The sequence below is a fragment of the Panthera onca genome, chromosome F1 (assembly GCF_046562875.1).
Source record: "Panthera onca isolate mPanOnc1 chromosome F1, mPanOnc1 haplotype 2, whole genome shotgun sequence".
Classification (NCBI taxonomy): domain Eukaryota; kingdom Metazoa; phylum Chordata; class Mammalia; order Carnivora; family Felidae; genus Panthera; species Panthera onca.
In genome coordinates, this window is record NC_138355.1 from 68,451,446 (window position 1) to 68,471,552 (window position 20,107).

A 20,107-nucleotide genomic window follows, 5' to 3' on the forward strand; every position below is an offset into this window, starting at 1 on the left:
AGCTTTGTGCAGAAACGCATCGTCTCTTTGGGGGCATGTCTCTTTTGTTGGATTCTTTGTTTGCAATTTCAGGACGTCTGGATCAGATTCCCACTGACCAATGAAGAGACAGAACCAGAGCATGACCACCGAGTTCCTCCTCGTAGGCTTCTCAAATCAGGGGAATCTGCAGATCCTTCTCTTCTTCGTCTTCCTCCTGGTTTACCTGACCACTCTGATGGCCAATGCCACCATCATGATCGTCATTTGTCTGGACAGGACTCTGCACACCCCAATGTACTTCTTTCTCTTTGTCCTCTCCTGCTCTGAAACCTGCTACACCTTGGTCATTGTACCAAAAATGCTGACCAACCTGCTTTCCGCAAGCCAGACTATTTCTTTCTCCGGATGTGCTGCTCAGCTCTACTTCTTCGTGGGCTTTGCCTGTACCAACTGTTTTCTAATCGCTGTCATGGGCTATGATCGCTACGTTGCCATCTGCAACCCTCTCAACTACACACTCGTTGTCGGCCGAGCCACCTGCGTTCAGCTGGTCCTCGCCTCCGGCTTCTGTGGCTTCCTCATCTCTGCGGTGGTCAATGCCTTGGTGTTTAGCGTGCCTTTCTGTGCCTCCCATCGGATCAACCACTTTTTCTGTGACATTTCCCCGGTCATAAAACTAGGCTGCACGGACACCAACCTAAAGGAGATGGTCATCTTCTTCCTCAGTATTCTGGTATTGCTGGTTCCCTCTGTGCTGATCTTCGTCTCCTACGTCCTGATCGTCTCCACCATCCTCAAGATGGCCTCGGCTGAGGGCCGGAAGAAGACCTTTGCCACCTGCGCCTCCCACCTCACGGTGGTCGTCGTCCACTATGGCTGCGCCTCCTTTATCTACCTGAGGCCCACGTCCCTGTACTCCTCAGATAAGGACCGGCTCGTGGCAGTGACCTACACTGTGATCACCCCACTGCTCAATCCTCTTGTGTACACACTGAGAAATAAAGAAGTAAAGATGTCTCTGAGTAGAGTTCTCAGCAGGTACTCATTTCCCAAAACTGTATGAGTTGGTAAATCAGGAAAGTTATATCCGTGAAAGTGTCCTGGACAGAAATTTAACTTCATAAACAGATCCGTCACTCTCCTTGGTCAAACAAAACAAAACAGGAACAGATAAACCAAAAGACAAAAAAAGGAAGAAATGAAGACTTCAAGGTACTTTGATTCTTTATTGGAAAGTCCTTCTTCATGGTTAGCCTCTATCCACTGTGGAGGTTATGCCAGTCGGTCCCCAGAAAGTTATGTGAATATGGAAACTCTTAAGCACTCAAGTCATGCGATTTTTGTGCACTGGAAATGTCGGTTTTCTTGGCTTTCACGACAAATGATACATTATCCTTCTGAGAATGCCCAGCCTTGTGATATTCTCCTCACACTGAAGGAACCAATGGCAAAGGTCTTTTAAGTTTCTGGATGCTTTTCTATATATTTTGGGGTTTACAAAGAAAAATTTATAGGTAAAAAGAAATGAATTCACTTATAGATAAATGAGAAAGGAATTCAAGTTCTAAAAGACCAATGGTAGAGTAGAAAACACAGCCTTTGGACTCACCAAATCCTGGATTTGAATCTTGATTTGGGTAATTTTCCAGCTAAATGCCCTGAGGCAGGTTTAACCTCTCTTATGGTCGGTTATCCCCTGGGTAACATGAGACTCCTAGCACCTCTTCAGTGGGACATTTTAAGAACTCAATAAATTAAAAATGCAAAGCAATCCCATGCTTGTCTGATAGAAGGCATGGGTATTCACATTTTTCCTTCCCTTTCACCTCTCCTTCCTTTTCCTTTCTTACTTCCATAAACTATGATTGTACTAAATGTCAGATACAGTGGGAATTTAAGTTGAACACTCAAAAGCTCTGTTGGGGCACCTGGGTGGCTCAGTCGGTTGAGTGTCCACTTCGGCTCAGGTCAGGTCACGGTCTTACGACTCGTGAGTTCAAGCCCCGCGTCGGGCTCTGTGCTGACAGCTCGGAGCCTGGAGCCTGCTTTGGGTTCTGTGTCTCCCTCTCTTTCTCTCTCTCTCTCTCTGCCCCTTCCCCACTCGTGCTCTGTCTCTTTGTCTCTCAAAAATGAAGAAACATTTAAAAAAATTTTTTTAAATGAAATGAAAGCTCTGTTGATGCACCTGCTACCGTGTGCAAAGCAGTAAAGTGTTGTGGGCAAAGAGTGAGGTGCACCCTTCTTTCCTTCATGTCCTATTATAGGAAGTGACCAACTTTCAGTCACCTGTTTCGGTACCTCATACATATTCCACTGAATTTACTGTGGTTTTGGTTGAAGGCGAGTTTCAATAAAACAAGTGAATTTTAATAATTTCACAAATTTTCACTTCTCAGCCTTTCACTTGAGCACACACTAGGCTTTCAAAAATGTTTATTCAATTAATAAATGATAGTAAGAGGCAGGTTGTTGAGGTCTTCTAATTTACCTGTAAATATAAATAATCGCATCACTGAATGGATTTTTTTCTGGATCTTCAGTAGTACCTTTACTATTGATTTAATGAGATACTGAATAAAGATTTCATTATATACGATCGACCCAGAATGTGTTTTCTACTTTCATTCATTTATCAAACAATGAGTTATTTGGCATCTGCCACTCAATAGGCACAGTGAGGGTAATCAAGACAGAGAGGTGAGAAACATTGTAGACAAAAAAAAAGAGAATTACAGCGCAGTGCGATAATTACTTGGGATGCAGTGCCTGCATATGTGTGAAGATCTAACTCAATCTCGGAGAAATAAAAATACAAATAATAATAAGATCTAACTCAATCTTGGAGTAAGTACTATTGAAATTGAGGCCTGAAAAATAAGTAAAAACTAAGGAAATGAAGAGTAGCAGTGAGTGTTTTGGGCAGGTGCACAGACTCAGAGAAGGATTGTATAGCTTAGATGAGTACATTTATGTGTTCCGTGTGCCAGAAATAGACCTCCAAGGTGACAGACCGAGGTGACAAAAATAAGGCAGAAACGGAATCCTATTAGGAAGGACTTTGCAGATTAAATTAAGGCAGCCATATTGAACCCAATTATATGAACAAATGGGGTTTATCCAAAGGTTGCTTGACTTAACATACTTTACATTTCAAAATGACGACATTCATACCAAAAAAGGACCTACAGAATGGTAGATTTATTGATTAAATTAGATAGGTATACAGAACAGATAGGAGTAGATACAGGATATAAATTGTATATATGTAATTTTTTGTGTTTGTCAAGGCAATTCTGTATATAATTTATTTTAAAATGTGATTTGCATATTTATGATATAATTGGATAGATGCAGAAAAATTCAATAACATTTAACACGTAATTATAAATAAAAATATATAAAACTAAAAACAGACTTTCTTGATCTGATAGAGTATGTTTAAAAATTGATAGCAAATTTCATTTTTAATGATGAAAGAGGAGGAAATGTGCCTTTGATTTCACAAATAAAACAACAATGTCCACTCTCTCTACTTCTATTCAATACTGTACTAGAGGTCTTTCCTAGTGTAAGGGAAACAAAATAATAGTAGTTTGAAATGAAGAAATTAAAGTGTGCGTCGAAAATATTCTTAGGAACATAGAAATTACATAAGAATATACAGATGAAAATGAGAATAAATGAACCTATTTACAAGGTTACCTGCTACCAAGTCAATCATACAAAAAAATAATAATTGTATTTCTCTGAATCAGCAGAAAAGAAAACCTCTATGTCTAGGAATATGAAATACAGAAATGCAAAAGAACAAAAAGTCGAAGCAATCGTTAAAAAGCACTGGTCTAGAAGACTTACATTTCCAACGAACAAACCTATATAATAACGTTGCAGTGATAAAGATAGTCTAACGCTGGTGCAAAAACACATGCCTTGAACAATGGAAGAGAACAGATCACTCAGAAATAAGCCAATATCTATATATTCATCCCATGATGGCAAGGGTGCTATGGCAAAAGTTCAAGTGCATCCTCTCATATCTGGAATGAGAGATGATCTTTGCGAAAATAGTGCAGGAGCAGTGGATAGCCGCAGAAAAAGAGAATCTAACTGTGTCACGTATCGTACACAAAGTCAATTCCACATGCGTATTAGAAGTAAGTGTTTAAGGTTAAGAGGTACATTTTCTAGACTATTTAAAAATATATTTATATTGAAAAATATATTTATGATCTTGTGGGTGGGAGAGGGTGAACGGGATGAGCGAAAGGGGTGAAGCGGGGTGAGAGGTATGGCAGGGTCAAGAGAGGAAGCGGGCAGGGATGTTCCCTTTTGTCGTCCCTCACTCCCAGGCCCTGAATAGGTAGCTGAGTGTGAACTGCACAGGGCGAGGGTCTGGACAGTCTTAGTCCAGACTCGTGACCCAGGTGGGCTGAGGCGAAGAAAATACAGTTCCGCTTTTCATTTAGGCTCCAACTCTGAGGTTTTAGGTGTGATATGGTCGCATTGTTTTAAAGACCTTCTTCCATTCTGCTTAGATGTCCAGTAATTAATCATGGCTTTGTTAATATGATCAGTACCTCCATGTTGGAAACCACAGGGCTCATGTGTTTCATGTCTTGTGAATAACATGATGCTTAGTTATTTTCATCGTCTCTTGAGTGACCCAGTGTAAACTTTGGTGCTTAATTCCGAAACCAAACTTAGTACATATATGTGGCCTCAGTGTATACATTTCTGTGCCCTCCTTTCAAATGAGTCCTTAATGACTCCCTCTCGCCAATTCACTTTATTAATGTGTTATTATTTTACTCTTGCCCTAATTTCTTATATGTTAATATAGCTATGCCTGCCTGAATAGCACATACTTAAGTCATCTCAACTCCATCCGGGAATGTGACAAGGTCTTATAATTTAAGATCTTTGGGTTATAAATAAAAAGTAATCCAACTCAAACTAATATTAATGAAAAATAAACCTATTGGCTCAGGTAAGTTGAAAAGCCCGGTGTCGCAATGCTTTCGGGCACAGGCTGGCGCAGAGTTCCAGAAGGTCGTCCTCAAACTGTCTTCAAGATGTGTCTCAGAGCTCTGCTTCTTCAGACGTGGCTTCATTTTTAGCCTAAACTCAAGTCTCCCGACACCTCCAGCTCATAGTTCCCCACAGGAACTTTAAAATGAAGCAAATGAATGAAAGTGAGGCCAAAATTTGAAAAACTAAAGGTAGTAACAGTGGCCATTAAAATATCTTGTCTGGAGAAATGTCTATTCAGGTCCTTGACCCATTTTTTAATGACGTTATTTGGCTTTTGGTTTTTTTTTGCTTTTGAGTTGCAGGAGTTCTTTATGCATTTTGATTAATCGCTTATCAGATACATTGTTTGCAAAAATTTTCTCCTACTCTGTAAATCGTCCTTTGGTGCTGTGGATTGTTTCTTTGCTGTGCAGAAGCTTTTTAGTTTGATATATCTGATTTTTGTTTTTGCTGCTTGTGCTTTTGGTGTCATACCCAAAAAATTATTGCCAAGATCAATACCAAGATAATATTCTCCCCGTTTTCTTTGAGAAGTTTAGAGTTTCAGGTTTTGTGTTTACGTTTTGAATCCATTTTGAGTTGGTCAATGTGTGTGGTGTTATATATGGGTTCAATTTCATTCTTTCATATATAGATAGCCAGTTTTTCTCAACACCATTTTTTTTAACGTTTATTTATTTTTGAGACAGAGAGAGACAGAGCATGAACAGGGGAGGGGCAGAGAGAGAGGGAGACACAGAATAGGAAGCAGGCTCCAGGCTCTGAGCCATCAGCCCAAAGCCCGACGCGGGGCTCGAACTCACAGACCGCTAGATCGTGACCTGAGCCGAAGTCGGACGCTCAACCGACTGAGCCACCCAGGCGCCCCTCAACACCATTTTTTAAAGTTTATTTATTTATTTGGAGGAGGGGGCAGAGAAAGGAGAGAAATAATCCCAAGCAGGCGAGGCACCATCAGTGTGGAGCCCAACATGAGGCTCAAACCCATGAACCGTGAAATCATGACCTGAGCCAAAGTTAAGAGTTAGATGCTTAACCGACTGAGCCACCCAGGGGCCCCTCCTAACACCATTTTTTGAAGAGACTATCCTTTTCCCATTTTGAAGATACACAAAAAAGTCAATAGGTGTATGAAAAATTGCTCAACATTACTAATCATCAGGGAAATGCAAATTAAAAGCATGATGAGATATCACCTCACACCTAAACTAAATGTCTAAAAGAATGAATTTTACCAAAAAGACAAAAGATAAGTATTGGCAAGGATGTGGAGAAAAAGGAACTCTGGTACACTGTTGGCAAGATGTTACTTGGTATAGCCATTGCAAAAAGCAGAATAGAGGTTCCTCAAAAAATTAAAAACAGAGCAATCCTATGGTCCAGCAATCCCGCTTCTGAGTATTTATCCAAAGGAATCAAACTTGGGATATCAAAGAGATACTGCCCTCCCATATGCATTGCAGCACTATTCATAAGAATCAAGATATGAAAACTAAAGGTCCACGTGGAAGGAGGAATGGATAAAGCAAATATAGCATATATGTACAATGGAATATTATTCAGCCTTAAAAAGGAAGGAAATCCTGTCATTTGCAACAACCCAGATGGGCCTAGAGGACTTTATGGTAAGCGAAATCAACCAGTCACGGAAGGACGAATGCCGTATAATTTCCTTATAAGGGAGCCTAAAGTAGTCAAACTCATAGAAGAGAGTAGAGAACGAACGGATGCTAGCCAGGGGCAAGGGGGAGGAGGAAAAGCGGAGATGTTGCCCAAAGGGTACAAAAGTTCAGTTATGCAAGATGAGTTCTGGATGTCTACCAAGCCACACAGTGCTACAACTCACAATACTATATTGATACTTAAAGCTGGCTCAGAGGCTAGACCTTACGTTAGCTGTTTTTACCACAAAATGATGATGACGACGACGACGATAATAATAGTGACAGGAGGAAATTCGGGAGCTGAAGGTCTACCGCCTTGGTGGTGGTGATGGTTTCACGGATGGGTACTTATCCCCAAAGTCATTGAGGTGTCCACATTAAATATATACAGCTTTTCACATGTCAATAATACGTTGATAAAGTAGTTTCTTCAAAGTCATGGAAATGTACAGTAAGGCATCGATAACCAAAAAAGTTCAGCATTCAAATTCAGAGATACTGAATTCCACTTTTCTTACTTCCTACTTCTTCCTGGGCATTATTTCTTGTTCCCAGCTATTTCTTGCCCTCCCTGTTGTCCTCCGTATCCTTATTTCCTCGTCTACCGGATACTCGATGGGTCCTGCTCTGTGCCGTGTCATTGTTTGGGGTTTCCAACATCCATCCACATGTGGTTGGAAAGTGAGGCTGAACTCACCCTCATTCCCAGCATGGCCACAAGGCTGCGGGAAACCAGAGATTTGGGAGATCAGAAAATACTTCTAGGTATGTTTGTGTAAACGGAGAAGTCGTTGTGTCATTGGGGTAGCACTTTCTGTGACCATCGGTTCACCCAACACTCAGCACATATTGCTTCAATATCCCCTACGTACAACAGTGCGCTATATCAGTTTCTGGGTCATGGAGGAGAGAGGCAGGAAATAGGAACGTGGTTGGAGGGGTGAGACGCATCTCCTCTCAGCTCACTCCCACCAGGGCCTTCACTATAAAAAGCAACATTGCTCAATCCACCCTCTCAGCCTGACAGGGAAAGACTTCCCTAATTTTAAGTACAAAAGCACATTTTAGGCAAAACAAACATGTTTTATAATGTACCTGTCATCATGGATTCTCTGCATAAATTTCCCCTTTGCCCTTTCAGTAATGTGTAAAATGGAGAAACCAACTTAAAATTAGTCAAATTTTCTAAAATGCTGCATGCTGCATCTGTGAGTGGCCGGGAGCCTCCTGTTCCCCAAGCCCTAATGCCTGGCCCCAATTTTGAGCAATTTGGCATTTAGTGACTTGCCTCTATTTTCCACAATCAACTCATCCGTTAATTGAACCCAGTGCAACGTCGCCATGACAACGACTCTGGCGTCAGGAGACCCAGTGAAGAGCAACCCGCTGCCAATAAATACAATGAAAGAGCCAACTCTTCAGTGGCCACCGTTCGATGTGGGTGTGGACTTTGGTCAAGTGGCACAAATGGCGGGAGGAAACTGGTTACATTTGGTCGGGGTCTAAGTCACCAGACCATCTTCCCATCCCTGCCCCTGAGTAGAGATCAGTAGCCTCGGCCCCATTTTGACCTTTCCTCTTTCTCCACTTCGCTTGGGTTCTGTCGCTGGCAGGCTCTGTGCCTCTCTTCCTCTGAGGAAGAGGGAAGGCAGACGGGAGCCCATCAACGAATAACAGACATCCTCTTGGACAGAACACCCATCACGCTGAGAAACCGGGCAATGGACAGGAAGTGAGAGTAAGTGGGACCCATGGTTTTACATCTTAGGTAAGACACAGAGAAGGGCGATGGGCCCACGCTAGTGCAGTGCCAATAGAAACAGACACTGTCGCAAGGAAGGATGTGAACTCCAGATAATGCTAACCAGGATGATTCAAGCCTTAAAATGAATTTCTGTAAAGCTATGCATGTACATTTTATAGATGTTCTAAATCGACTGACTCACTGGTGTTCCTAGATTTACACAGACACTGTCTCGGTGGTGATTTAATTCAGTAGGGCACTCAACAATATTTTAATCACACAATCTCTGTTCTTTACAGCAGGAACACTTAACAGGAGATCTACCCTCTTCATAAATGTTACAAAGTCAGAGCCAGTCAGAAACACGGACCACAGCACAAGCTCCTGGAGACCAGGTGGGTCAGGAACAGAACACGGAACTAACTCCTATACACACAGATACACAAAGAGCAAGTTAGTACCTACATAATAAGCATGTTGAGGAGGCTTCATAACACTGTGAGAATCACATTCTGAAAGGCAAAAGACCTCTCTTCTGCTGCTAACAAAGCCACTCAGGTGCCTTCTGGTCTTGGGGACTTCGTAGCATTCTCTGAAGCTCGATTCCTTCATCTCTCAGATGAGACGGCTGGTAGGGAGCTTCAAGATCCCCAGGGACTATGACATTTATGACTCTGACTTTCTGCAGATGCTCCTGGGTAAGAGACAGGGTTAATGCAGCATATCCTTCCCTCTCCCGTGAAGGGAAACCATCTTTAGCTATTAAATCTTTTCTGATGCCGGCGGAGTGGTCCAGGCAGTTATCAAAGTCATGGTCTCAAAACCATCTGCCCCATTTTGATTCTAAACGATAATTACAGAGTAAATATCTGCATAATACTTAGCCACTGCAACAGTATTTTCTCGCTCAGTTTGGAGAAACCTTGAAAGGTAAGTTGGCTGATTGTCAGAGTGAACCCCATACAAAGACGAGTAAATTGATTCAGACACATCAAAGTCTCAAAGCTAATATATGGTGGGGTCAGGACTGGAGCCCACAGCAAAAGGGTAACAGAAATCCTGTCTTTAAGTACCTTCATATGGAAGGAGGGTGACACAATACTGCTCTCCTGTTCTCACCAGCCCATGTGCGGGTGCACACACATACACACACACACGCACACATGTGCAATACCCCTACGCCAATCAGCAGATCTATAGCCTAGTGTTAGTTCTACTGGCTGTGTGAACTTGAGAGGTTTCCTCAAACTCTTTGCTTATCATTTATAATGGAGATGTTAAAAGTAATATCTACTCGTGGGTTCCTTATGAATACCAAATAAGACAGCGTATATTTATATTATATATAAAACACTATTTGCACTCTAGAAGATGGGGAACATGTAAATGTTAGTTCATATTATATCGCTAAAAGATGGCTCTGAATTTTAGTTGATAAACTATTACCCAAATTATGTTCTATTTTTTTCTGCCTGGAAATGTGAGAAGGAATACTGTTGACTAATGATTGGGATGACGGTCCGCCAAGGAACTAACTGAAGTAGACTTTGGGTGGGGTTCATTTGTGACCCCATGGTGAAATTTATGGTACAGAAACAGAAGAAAGGCAGTGTCTCTTGCTTCACAGACCTGTATACACATATGCATTTCCTTTGGAAACAGGAAGTCTGCGTCTGTTTATACAACAGAACGGCACACGTTTGTTCAAAAATTCTAAAGGGCCAGTCAACATTAAGGGAAACATTCAGCTCAGTCACAGTGTTTACATGAGTAATGCCAGTAATGCCCATATTTTTATCAAAATGCTTACAGGTGATATTCAAATACAGTTTGTTCTTCAAAGCCTTCCAGAAATTGTTTTTTCCTCACTATTTTCAGGACATTTTGCTTGTACGTCTTTCATAATGTTTATGATGATCTGTCTTGTAATATGCCTGCTGTGTGATTCTCTCTTCCCAGAGAAAGGAACAATGACTTCATTCATGTTTACATTAAAAAATATTTTTTTTAATGTTTATTTATTTTTGAGAGAGAGTGAGCAGGAGAGGGGCAGAGAGAGATGGAGACAGAGTCAGAAACAGGCTCCAGGCTCTGAGCTGTCAGCACAGAGCCCGGCGCTGGGTTCAAACTCTTGAACCGTGAGATCATGACCTGAGCCGAAGTCGGACGCTTAACTGACTGAGCCACCCAGGTGCGCCCCACATTCATATTTACATCTGCAGTGCTTAGGACATAATAGAAATCATGACATCATAAAACATGAGAATTATGGAACAATGTATTCCAGTCTTTAGGAGCTCAATAAATTGTTGACTTTAATACCTAGATACACAGTTATCTAAAAACACGTATAAGATGTGCATTATTGATAATCATAAAACATCCATAAGGAGAAATTCCTGAGTTTATATTCATATGTGACAAAGATTAACTACAATTTATCTTCTAAGCTGGTCTCATACTGCCCCCCAACAAAATAGAAAATTTAGGAAACCTCCTTTGCTTTCTACTAGGCGTAAATAACCCGCATGGATGACTCTGGCTACAGAGCACCCAGACGCCGAAGGGCTGGCATCATCCTTCAAGGTCTAGCCCTGGCTTCCTCCAGCACAGGGCAGGACTGCGTAGAAAACCAAATTACCTTCAGTCAGGCTTGGGGAACCTCAGGGGAATGATAATCCCTCTTTAATCGTCCCTCCCTTGGAAAGTATAGAAAAAGCAATGTCACCAACTTGCCATGAGTTAAATGCTCATGATCTCACTGATGAAAATATTTCTGGTCCCAACCCCCATCAAACAACCCTAAAGTAATGAAAGGGAAGTATTTGTTGAGCATTCCTATCTACTAAATTAGACCCTTTCATACACATAATTTCAATGAATGTTCACTGCAGCCCTGGGAGGCAGGAATCGCTTTTCTCACCGTACATGTGAGAAAATGAGACTTAGAGAATTTAAGATCTTGCCACTAGAATATGCCAGAGTCAGGATTAAAGTCCACAGCTGTTTAAGTTCCAAACACACTTTATTCCTACATTACTCAACTTTACATGTGCTTATAAGAGATCATACCCATGGAAATTCATTAGTAGCCCTGAGAATCGGGGATCCTGCAATTAGATAAGAGTATATTAGTAATAAATAAACCTTCTAATCAATAAGAACCCTTGTGTCAGGCATCGAACAAAGAACCAGGGGAATACGGTAGAGGAAGAGAAGGTCTGATTGGGGGGGTGGGGGGAAGGGCTACTATGGAAACAGGAAACTTCAGGGCAGGTCGGAAAACTGTGCTTCCTCGAACTATTTGTACATCTGGACAAAAATGATAGAAACTCATGATATTTCTCCAAGAATGCTGTAGTTCAACATTTCTGTTACAGATATAAAGAAACCCAGAAATAAGCACAAAAAATATTCTTTTCCAAGGATGTACAAAAGATTCGTCCCCTCGGTGCTTTCAGTCACAGGGGCGTATCTGTCATTTCAATCACTACATCATTTTATAATAATCTCTTCTTCCGCAAACGTCTCACCCTGACCCATGAGGTCTTGGACTGGATCTCATTCATATGTGTGTCCCTGACACACAGCATCTGGTCATAATCACATTGCTTAACACTTGTTGTGTAGCACCTGAAATTCTTGATTTGGGAGTTCTTGGGTAAGGTAGGGCACACTGCCATTAATCTTTATCCTATTAGTATTAGCTAAGATAATAATTTTGAATGATATGCTTCTTTAAGTGGGATAAACACAAGTCTGCCTTATAATTCCCCTCCCATTTATTAACATTCCAGTATGCTCTAGAGAGTAACAAATGTCCAAGGGATTGGGAATACATAGAATTCGAATGATGCTCTCTTCAGTACTATATTCCTATTGTAAACTGAGATTTCTCTTTTTGGCTTGAAAGATAAAACTTAGCTCCTGTAGCACAGAAATCCTTAGGCATTATTGGTCTTGTACAATCTTCATGCCCAGGGTGAAAGAATGGTGAGGATTCTTACTCTGCAAGTTCTAGGAAGGAAGGCTTTCTGACATCATGAGGTAAGTAACAACATGTCAAGTGAACTTTTTAATTTGTATGACTAGGAATTATTGAGAAGCTGTTAGGTACCTAATACAGTTCTAGATACTGAGGAGAATTCAGGTGAAAATACATACAATTTACATCATCCCCTCAAGGGTACAAAATCCAATGGAAAAGAGAAATGAGAAAAATGCAATACAATATTTCGAAAGTAAGTAAACAACAAATCAGATTGGCAATTAATGTCTTATATGAATTCTGAGACAGAAACATCTCCTTTATGGGGAGAGATCAAGAAAGTTCGTGATTTGGCTGGGGCTTCAGAGTAATGGTAAAACATTTCTAAATTTAAAAAATGGATAACAAGTTAATATCAGCAAGGAATAGAGGCAGAGAAGACGCAACACGTCTGTACGATAGTGAGGCATCACATACAGAACCATAGATGATCACAAAAACATTTTGGTTTCCAAAACAAGGGGTTGGAGTACAAAGCCATGAGTAAAATTTTGAGGAGGGGAGCAACATGATACCATTTATATTTCAGAAGTTGTACTGGGCATCAGGGGCAAGACGGACCGGAGAGATGTGGGGTGGGATGGGAAGGATGGGCTCAATGGGGTATCTGTAGGCATTAAGAGAAGTGATGGAAATGGACAAGAGTCCCGAGGAAGATGGCCGTTCTCTCTGCAGGAGGAAGGACTCTGAGGTGGGCATTGGAGGATGCAGAGGTATATTCCATCCTGGAAAACTTGTTCCAGATTGGAGAACAGAATGAAGGCTTGGAAGCAAGAGTCCGAGTAATCAGAGTACAAGAAGGTGGAGGCAATGACCACACCAGAGAGTGTGGCCAACGGGGGGCGGGGAGAATGCAGGTGCAGGTCGTGGGGATGTGGGAGCTAAATGTCAGAGTGTAAAGAGAATGCTAAGGGGAAGATGCTGAGAGTCATAGACAAATTCACCTCTCCGTGTAGTGTGTTCAGATGATTCACTCTGCAACTGACGGTATGGGACAGGGTGGGGACAAGCAAGCCAATGGCAAGGTCTGTGGGATAAACAGAGCGCGGAGTTACGAATGTGCATAATAGCCACAACCTGCAAGAGAAGACGGAGGGAGAGCTGGGTCTGAGAAATGTCAAGAATGGTTTGCCTATGCTGTTAGGATGACTCTGGACACTCACCTGGTTGCCCACGTGGCTGATTTTAGGCACCTTTTTGTCTTAAAATTAAACCGCATGGAGGGGGAATCATGAATTTAGAGCACGGATCTTAACACCTGCTCTGTCGTGGCCAATTTCTTGTGATTCTACTTGTTTTCAGAGGTCTCTCTTGACACTATCTCCGCCTCTCTTGGATTGTCTCTGAATGATGTACCTTCCATGGAGCAGGGCAACGGGACCGTGGTGACAGAGTTCGTCTTCCTCGGCTTCTCTTCTCTGGCCGGGCTGCAGCGGCTGCTCTTTGTTGCCTTCCTGCCCCTCTACCTGTTCACTCTGGGCACCAATGCCATCATCGTTTCCACCATCGTGCTAGACAGAGCCCTTCACGCCCCCATGTACTTCTTCCTCGCTGTCCTCTCCTGCTCTGAGACCTGCTACACCTTCGTCATCGTACCCAAGATGCTGGTTGACCTCCTGGCCCAGAAGAAGACCATCTCCTTCCTGGGCTGTGCCATCCAGATGTTCACCTTCCTCTTCCTCGGCTGCTCTCACTCCTTCCTGCTGGCAGCCATGGGGTATGACCGCTACGTGGCCATCTGTAACCCTCTGCGCTACACGGTGCTCATGGGACACGGGGTGTGTGTGGGACTCGTGGCTGCTGCCTGTGCCTGTGGCTTTACTATTGCACAGATTATCACCTCCGTGGTATTCCACCTGCCCTTCCGCGCCTCCAACCAGCTCCATCATTTCTTCTGTGACATCGCCCCTGTCCTCACAGTGGCATCTCATCATACCTACCTGAGTCAGATTGTCATCATCATGCTCTGTGCACTGGTCCTGGTTATCCCCCTGTCACTGATTTTGGTGTCCTATATTCACATCATCTCTGCCATACTCCAGTTTCCTTCCACATTGGGCAGGTACAAAGCCTTCTCCACCTGTGCGTCCCACCTCATTGTTGTCACCATCCATTATGGCTGTGCCTCCTTTATCTACTTACGGCTCAAGTCCAACTACTCCTCAAGCCGAGATGCTCTCATATCAGTCTCCTACACCATCCTGACTCCCTTGTTCAATCCGCTGATTTACAGCTTGAGAAATAAGGAGTTCAAGTCAGCTCTTCGTAGAGCTGCGGGAAAAACCATTTCCCTGCCACGATGTTAACCGAGCTCCTGCTCTTCCCAAGCCATTAAAGCACAAGGCATACCAGGAAAAATTCCCAGAGCAGAAATGATTGAGCAAGTGAGCACAGTTTTCAAGAGCAGAGATCATTTCCTTCATTTCCAAGTATAAAATTCAGAAAAACACATCTTCTTGCTGTGATCACATTAAATATTGCTCACTGAAGTTTTTTCAGCTGAGGGAAAAATAATAGATGGCGATTATAGGAAAACTTGGGTGTGTCCAAAACTCTAGGCTATGGCAAATACTGTCATTCAGTCTCAGCCAGATGAGAAGCCGACCTGAAAAATACTGCGTAGCCCTGGTTCTCTGTTTCAGGGACGCGGAACTTCCTGTTTCCATATTTCTCCCTTTCTGGGTATTTCCTGAATTTCGGTTTTTCAATATTGGCAGACCACAATGTTTCAATGAGGTAATGTTTGCACAATGAGCGGGACCATGTTCAGCGCCTAAGATGCATCCAACTAAAGTTCAAGCAAGAAAATTCTGCAAGAAGTGATCTGTTTCTGTGTTTCTGATGTATTATGGGAGCTGACTTTTTTCTAATTTTCTATGCACTGACACAAGCATAAACTTGGTTAATATCTCTTGAAGATACAGCCGGAAGCATGGGTTAAAGAGAACACCTAAAATGTCACAGCGTGGCCAACGAAAGGAGGCTAAGCTTCAACCTTTTTCACTAACTCTTCGGCAAATAGAAATCCCTGTGTAACGAGCAAACAGTTCCTGTTCTCCCTGAAGCTCAGGAGTCTGCATGTGCAATGGAGACCAGAACTTGCCTGGGACATTTTGGTTTTCTCTCCTTCCTGCAGGAGTGAGAGCAAACCGGCTCTCGGCTCTGGGCAGAAAGCTGCCTTCTGGCTTTAGGTGTTGAGATGCACCTGTCAATAAAGGTCTTCTAACTGAGTTATCTGTTTCCGCATTTTTCCTTTTCCTTCCACCAGATGCTCATCCATGACATATCCCTGCCTGGGCTTGAAGCAGGAGGGAGGGGACCGGGAAGTCTCATTTGCAGTTCCCGGTTTGTTGCAGGATGGTGAGCTTGCCCGCAGGGCTGTTAAGTCAACTTCACTTCTTCCATTTCTTGAGGGTGGGGCCTGAAAAGCACAGAGACTAAAGCGAAGTTCATTTCTTTGGCCATCAGGGTCTCTCTCCCTTGGGTCTGTTGTGCAGCCAAGGCCCAGCCTATCAAGTGACTCGCGAAAAGGAAATAAACTGGTAACCCCCAGGAGTCAGCTTCGTGCATTAATTGTTCAAACCTGCAGGGTGCGCTGCTGTTTCAAGGTTGTTACTCGGTGTGCACTTGGGGCAGCCCAGAGGTCACGCGGTAGGATCTGTACTTCGTAGGTAAGCAACCAGCTGTCGGAGAATTAAAACGTCTTGCCCCCTGGTGAGTAGGGCCAATGCTGAGCCCCCATCATCTGCCTCCTTTAATGGCTGGCCTTCAGTGCTCTCACGTGACCCCTGGCGAAGAAGGACCTTTTTAATTAGTGGACGGTAAAATGCGTTGTATTCGTCTTCGGCAGCAGCAGACGACACCATGTGGCGTAAGACGACCTCTCACCGATGGGATAAATGGCCTGCACATCACACTGTGCGGCGAATCCCCTTCCTAAAACGGAAGGGGATTTGAGTATTGGTGGGGGGTGGGGGCGTGGCATAAGAAAACCTCCCCCGCTTTCCTCTGGTCTTGTCCAAGACTCGTGGACACTGAAACTTGGAGTCAGATAGCAGAACCCTGATAAGTGGGTAGAAAGGTCACGTGTGTCAGAATGACTCTTTTCCTGGGATAATTTGCTAGCACATTATCCCTATATAATCCTATATAATTTTTCGTCCTTACTCTTTTTTTATGTGACCAGAGAATTCATTTGACCTTGGGCCTGACCTCATGGGTTAGAACTGAACATCCTGCTCTCCTTCCTCCTCTTTCACACATATACTCACATGTGCACTCACACACACACGCACACACACACGTGCACACAGATGTATACACACACGTGCACACACGCACAGATGCCTGTGTGCACACTCATGTGCACACATATATACACGTGCACACGTGGGGTATAAACACATGCGCACGTGTGTCCACTCACACACCCATGCACACACAGATAGATGCATGCACACACGTGCACACACTCATACACATGCACATATGCACACACGGATGTATACGCGCACACACACACAGACGCTCCTGGTTAATTGCAGCTCCTCTCTGTGGTCCTGTGTAACTTGCAGGAAAGTGGTAAGATCTTCAGATCTGGGGTTGGCCTTAGTGAGAAACAAAGCTCCTTAGGCCTTCAGATTAAGCTGTTATTCGAGCTGAGCGCATAAATTCAGCCAGTAATAATAAATTCATGGGGTGTTTTTTTCCTATTCAGGATTGTCATCCATGAATACATCATGGGGAAGGCTAAACCAAGGCAGAATTAGGGATCAGGGAATTTCTGTGACCTTGGCGGTAAGACAATATATAGCAATACGATTGGATTTGTGGCCTCTCGGCTGGCCTCGCGTATTAAGACTGATTTTCTTTTTTAATTTTTCTGTTTTTTAAATCTTTGAGAGAGAGAAGGCGCAAGTGAGCGAGGGAGCAGAGAGAAGAGGAGAGAGAGACAACCCCACGAGGGGCAGAGAGGAGAGAGAGACAACCCCACGAGGGGCAGAGAGGGAGGGAGAGAGAAGCGGCCTCACCCTACGAGCTCACAAACTGTGAGATCGTGACCTGAGCCAAAGTCCAATGCTTAACTGATTGAGCCACCCAGGCGCCCCAAGACTGATTTTTAAGACCCTGAGTGGCACTAAGCAGGCCAATCACAATTCAGTTCACAACTCAAGAAAACATAACTTTAAGCATGTCAACCTAAAGCATTTACACATTAGAAAGAAAGATTAGAGGAGAGGGAATTACAGCTGGAGGCGAGACAGCGGTTAAACCCCCACCACAGAGGCATCCACACTGAGGAGGGTGAGTGAGCGTGAGCCCCGCCAACAAGATTCTCCCACCTCATGGAGTTCTGTTCCATGTAAGTCAGTGAAAGATTATTTTTAAATGCAATTTCAGTTTTCCTACTAATTGATCTATAACAATATTAACATTCACGAGGATCGAGAATTGATCAGATTGACTGGGTATTTACGCTCAGAGAAAAAATTCAACACTGAACTCCCGATCCTTTTCTCACCTCCCTTGATGATTTTAATGAGATATCACAAGCACACACATTTTCAGAAAACCAGCCGTTGTGAAATCAAAGATGGAATTCTGCGTGGCCCAGGTCAGTTCTGCGCGTCTCCACAGGACATCTTTCCTTTGAGAAGACAATCGCTCAGAAAAGCGTCCTGCGCGCTCCCGTGCCGTGAGTCCCTCCTCCTGCTCTCCTGGCGATTAAAATGTGGCCATGGCCCAAGTGCACCGGTCTGAGTGAGGGGTTGAGCCCAGTGACCAGACACACAGGCAACATCTGTCTAACAGGACGAGAGAGACCAGCTCATGGCAAAAACAGGGTTCCAGAAATGCCCATCTCCTAGCACATTATCCCTATGCCTCGTGTACCTGCTCAACTTCTGTTTATTAATTCAAACTCGCTCGGCGCTCCATGACATGACTTCCTCTATCTTTTCCCCCAAAAAACGTCTGCACTTCCTGAGATGACTTTCCGCACTATTTCCTTGAACTATTCCACTTAATCTTGGCCTTGCCAAAAGGAAAACCTTTCGGAACATGATTTTGCTGTTTGCTTTTTCCCTCCAGTGTCTCCGTCAAGAAAGTTGCTCATTCCCCCTGATGAATCTTTATTAGCAAGGTGGAAAGGACTTTGATGCAGGAATCTTTCCCAGGGGGTGTGATAGCACAACAACAGGGCAGACGTTCTGTCTGTGCTGGGCAAGAGACAGAGAGACGTCGCTGGCAGCTACCAGGGGAGCAACCGCTCAGGATGAATTTATAGGAGGAGTAAACTCTGCAGAGGGGATATGAGGGGGTTGGGGGGTGGGGGAGAGGCGATGGCTGCACTGGGTGCGTCCACAGGGCTCTGAAGGGTGAAGAGCAAATCCTTAAACACCATGCATCCTGGAGACCAAGAGGAAAGGGTCAGGTCTGGGATACATGTGTCCCTCTGGGGGCTCAAAACAGCTGTGTGAGAAGGTCAACAGGTGTTGGCAAAAAATGAGAACGATAAATTATTGATCTTACAAAACGTCTCGCAATATATTTAACAATGTCTAGTCGAGCTCTAGTAAAATAAAATTTTTATTTTATTAGAATATAAAGAAAGACTCTTTTCTGAGGGATACAGAATAAAACCTGTGTAAATATGTAACTTTGTACCAGGATAAGGTGTCTCAATTCTGTAGAGATACCAAGTAATCCTTTTTGCATCTTTAACTTCAAATCGATGCCAGTATCTATTTTTCGATAGTGTGATAAACACCCCTGCATCTCTAATGAAAGGCTAATGGCAGATGATGGTACAAACTGCCCTGCTGAAAGTAAAATGCACCATAAAATGACAATCATTAATTTAGTGTGACAGTAAAGCAAACTGGACCCACGGATCAAAGCACAGAACGGAAAATCCAAAAGTCATATTATTATGCAGCCAAATAATTGAGGAAGGGTTATCTTTAAAAGAAATGGAGCTATGCACATCATTTAATATTAAAAGAATGCCGATAAGATTTTATTTCACACTTTTTTATTCCAAAAATTGATCAGCTATCACAACATTTTAAAATATGGTGAATTTAAAAGAAAACTTAAGTAAATACAGTCAATCTTGAGGAGCTCTCTAAACATGAAAACGGAAATAGTAAACAGGAAATTATTTTAACGTATAAATGATTTATACAATATCGCTTAGCTGTTAATTAAAATAAAGGACAGGGGCACCTGGGTGGCTCAGCTGGTTAAGCATCCAACTCTTGGTTTCGGCTGAGGTCACGATCTTGGGGTTTCGTGAGTTCAAGCCCGGCATCGGGCTCTGTGCTAGCTGCTTGGGATTCTCTCTCTCTCTCTCTCTCTCCCTGTCTCTCCATCTCCCTGTCTCTCACTCACCCTGTCTCGGTCTGTCTCAAAAAAAAATAATAAACTTGAAAAGATGTTTTGACATAAAATAAAGGGCCAGATGAGCAAAACTATTTAAGCACTTATAAAAGCGATCACTCATTCATAGCAATATAAATATAGAAAAAATTTAAAGGTCATAAACATAAAGCCAAACAATTCAAAAAATAAAATACATGAGTGAACAAGCAATTCAAAAAAAAAGAAAACCTAGCACTCTGTGAAACCCATTTAGGA

The 20,107-nt window shown here is 43.0% G+C and overlaps 2 protein-coding genes across 2 annotated transcripts; both read left to right on the forward strand.

Annotated features, from left to right (window-relative positions):
- Window positions 1-90: 90 nt before the first annotated feature.
- LOC132685782 (olfactory receptor 10T2-like) lies at window positions 91-1,045 on the forward strand. Its single transcript, XM_060643180.2, has one exon. It carries the CDS (start codon window positions 101-103, stop codon window positions 1,043-1,045), a length of 945 nt encoding a protein of 314 aa, XP_060499163.2. The 5' UTR covers window positions 91-100.
- A 12,433-nt stretch (window positions 1,046-13,478) lies between these two features.
- LOC132686705 (olfactory receptor 10K2-like) lies at window positions 13,479-14,775 on the forward strand. The gene has a single exon (XM_078440813.2). The coding sequence runs from the start codon at window positions 13,831-13,833 to the stop codon at window positions 14,773-14,775; it is 945 nt and encodes a 314-aa protein (XP_078296939.1). The 5' UTR covers window positions 13,479-13,830.
- Window positions 14,776-20,107: the final 5,332 nt, after the last annotated feature.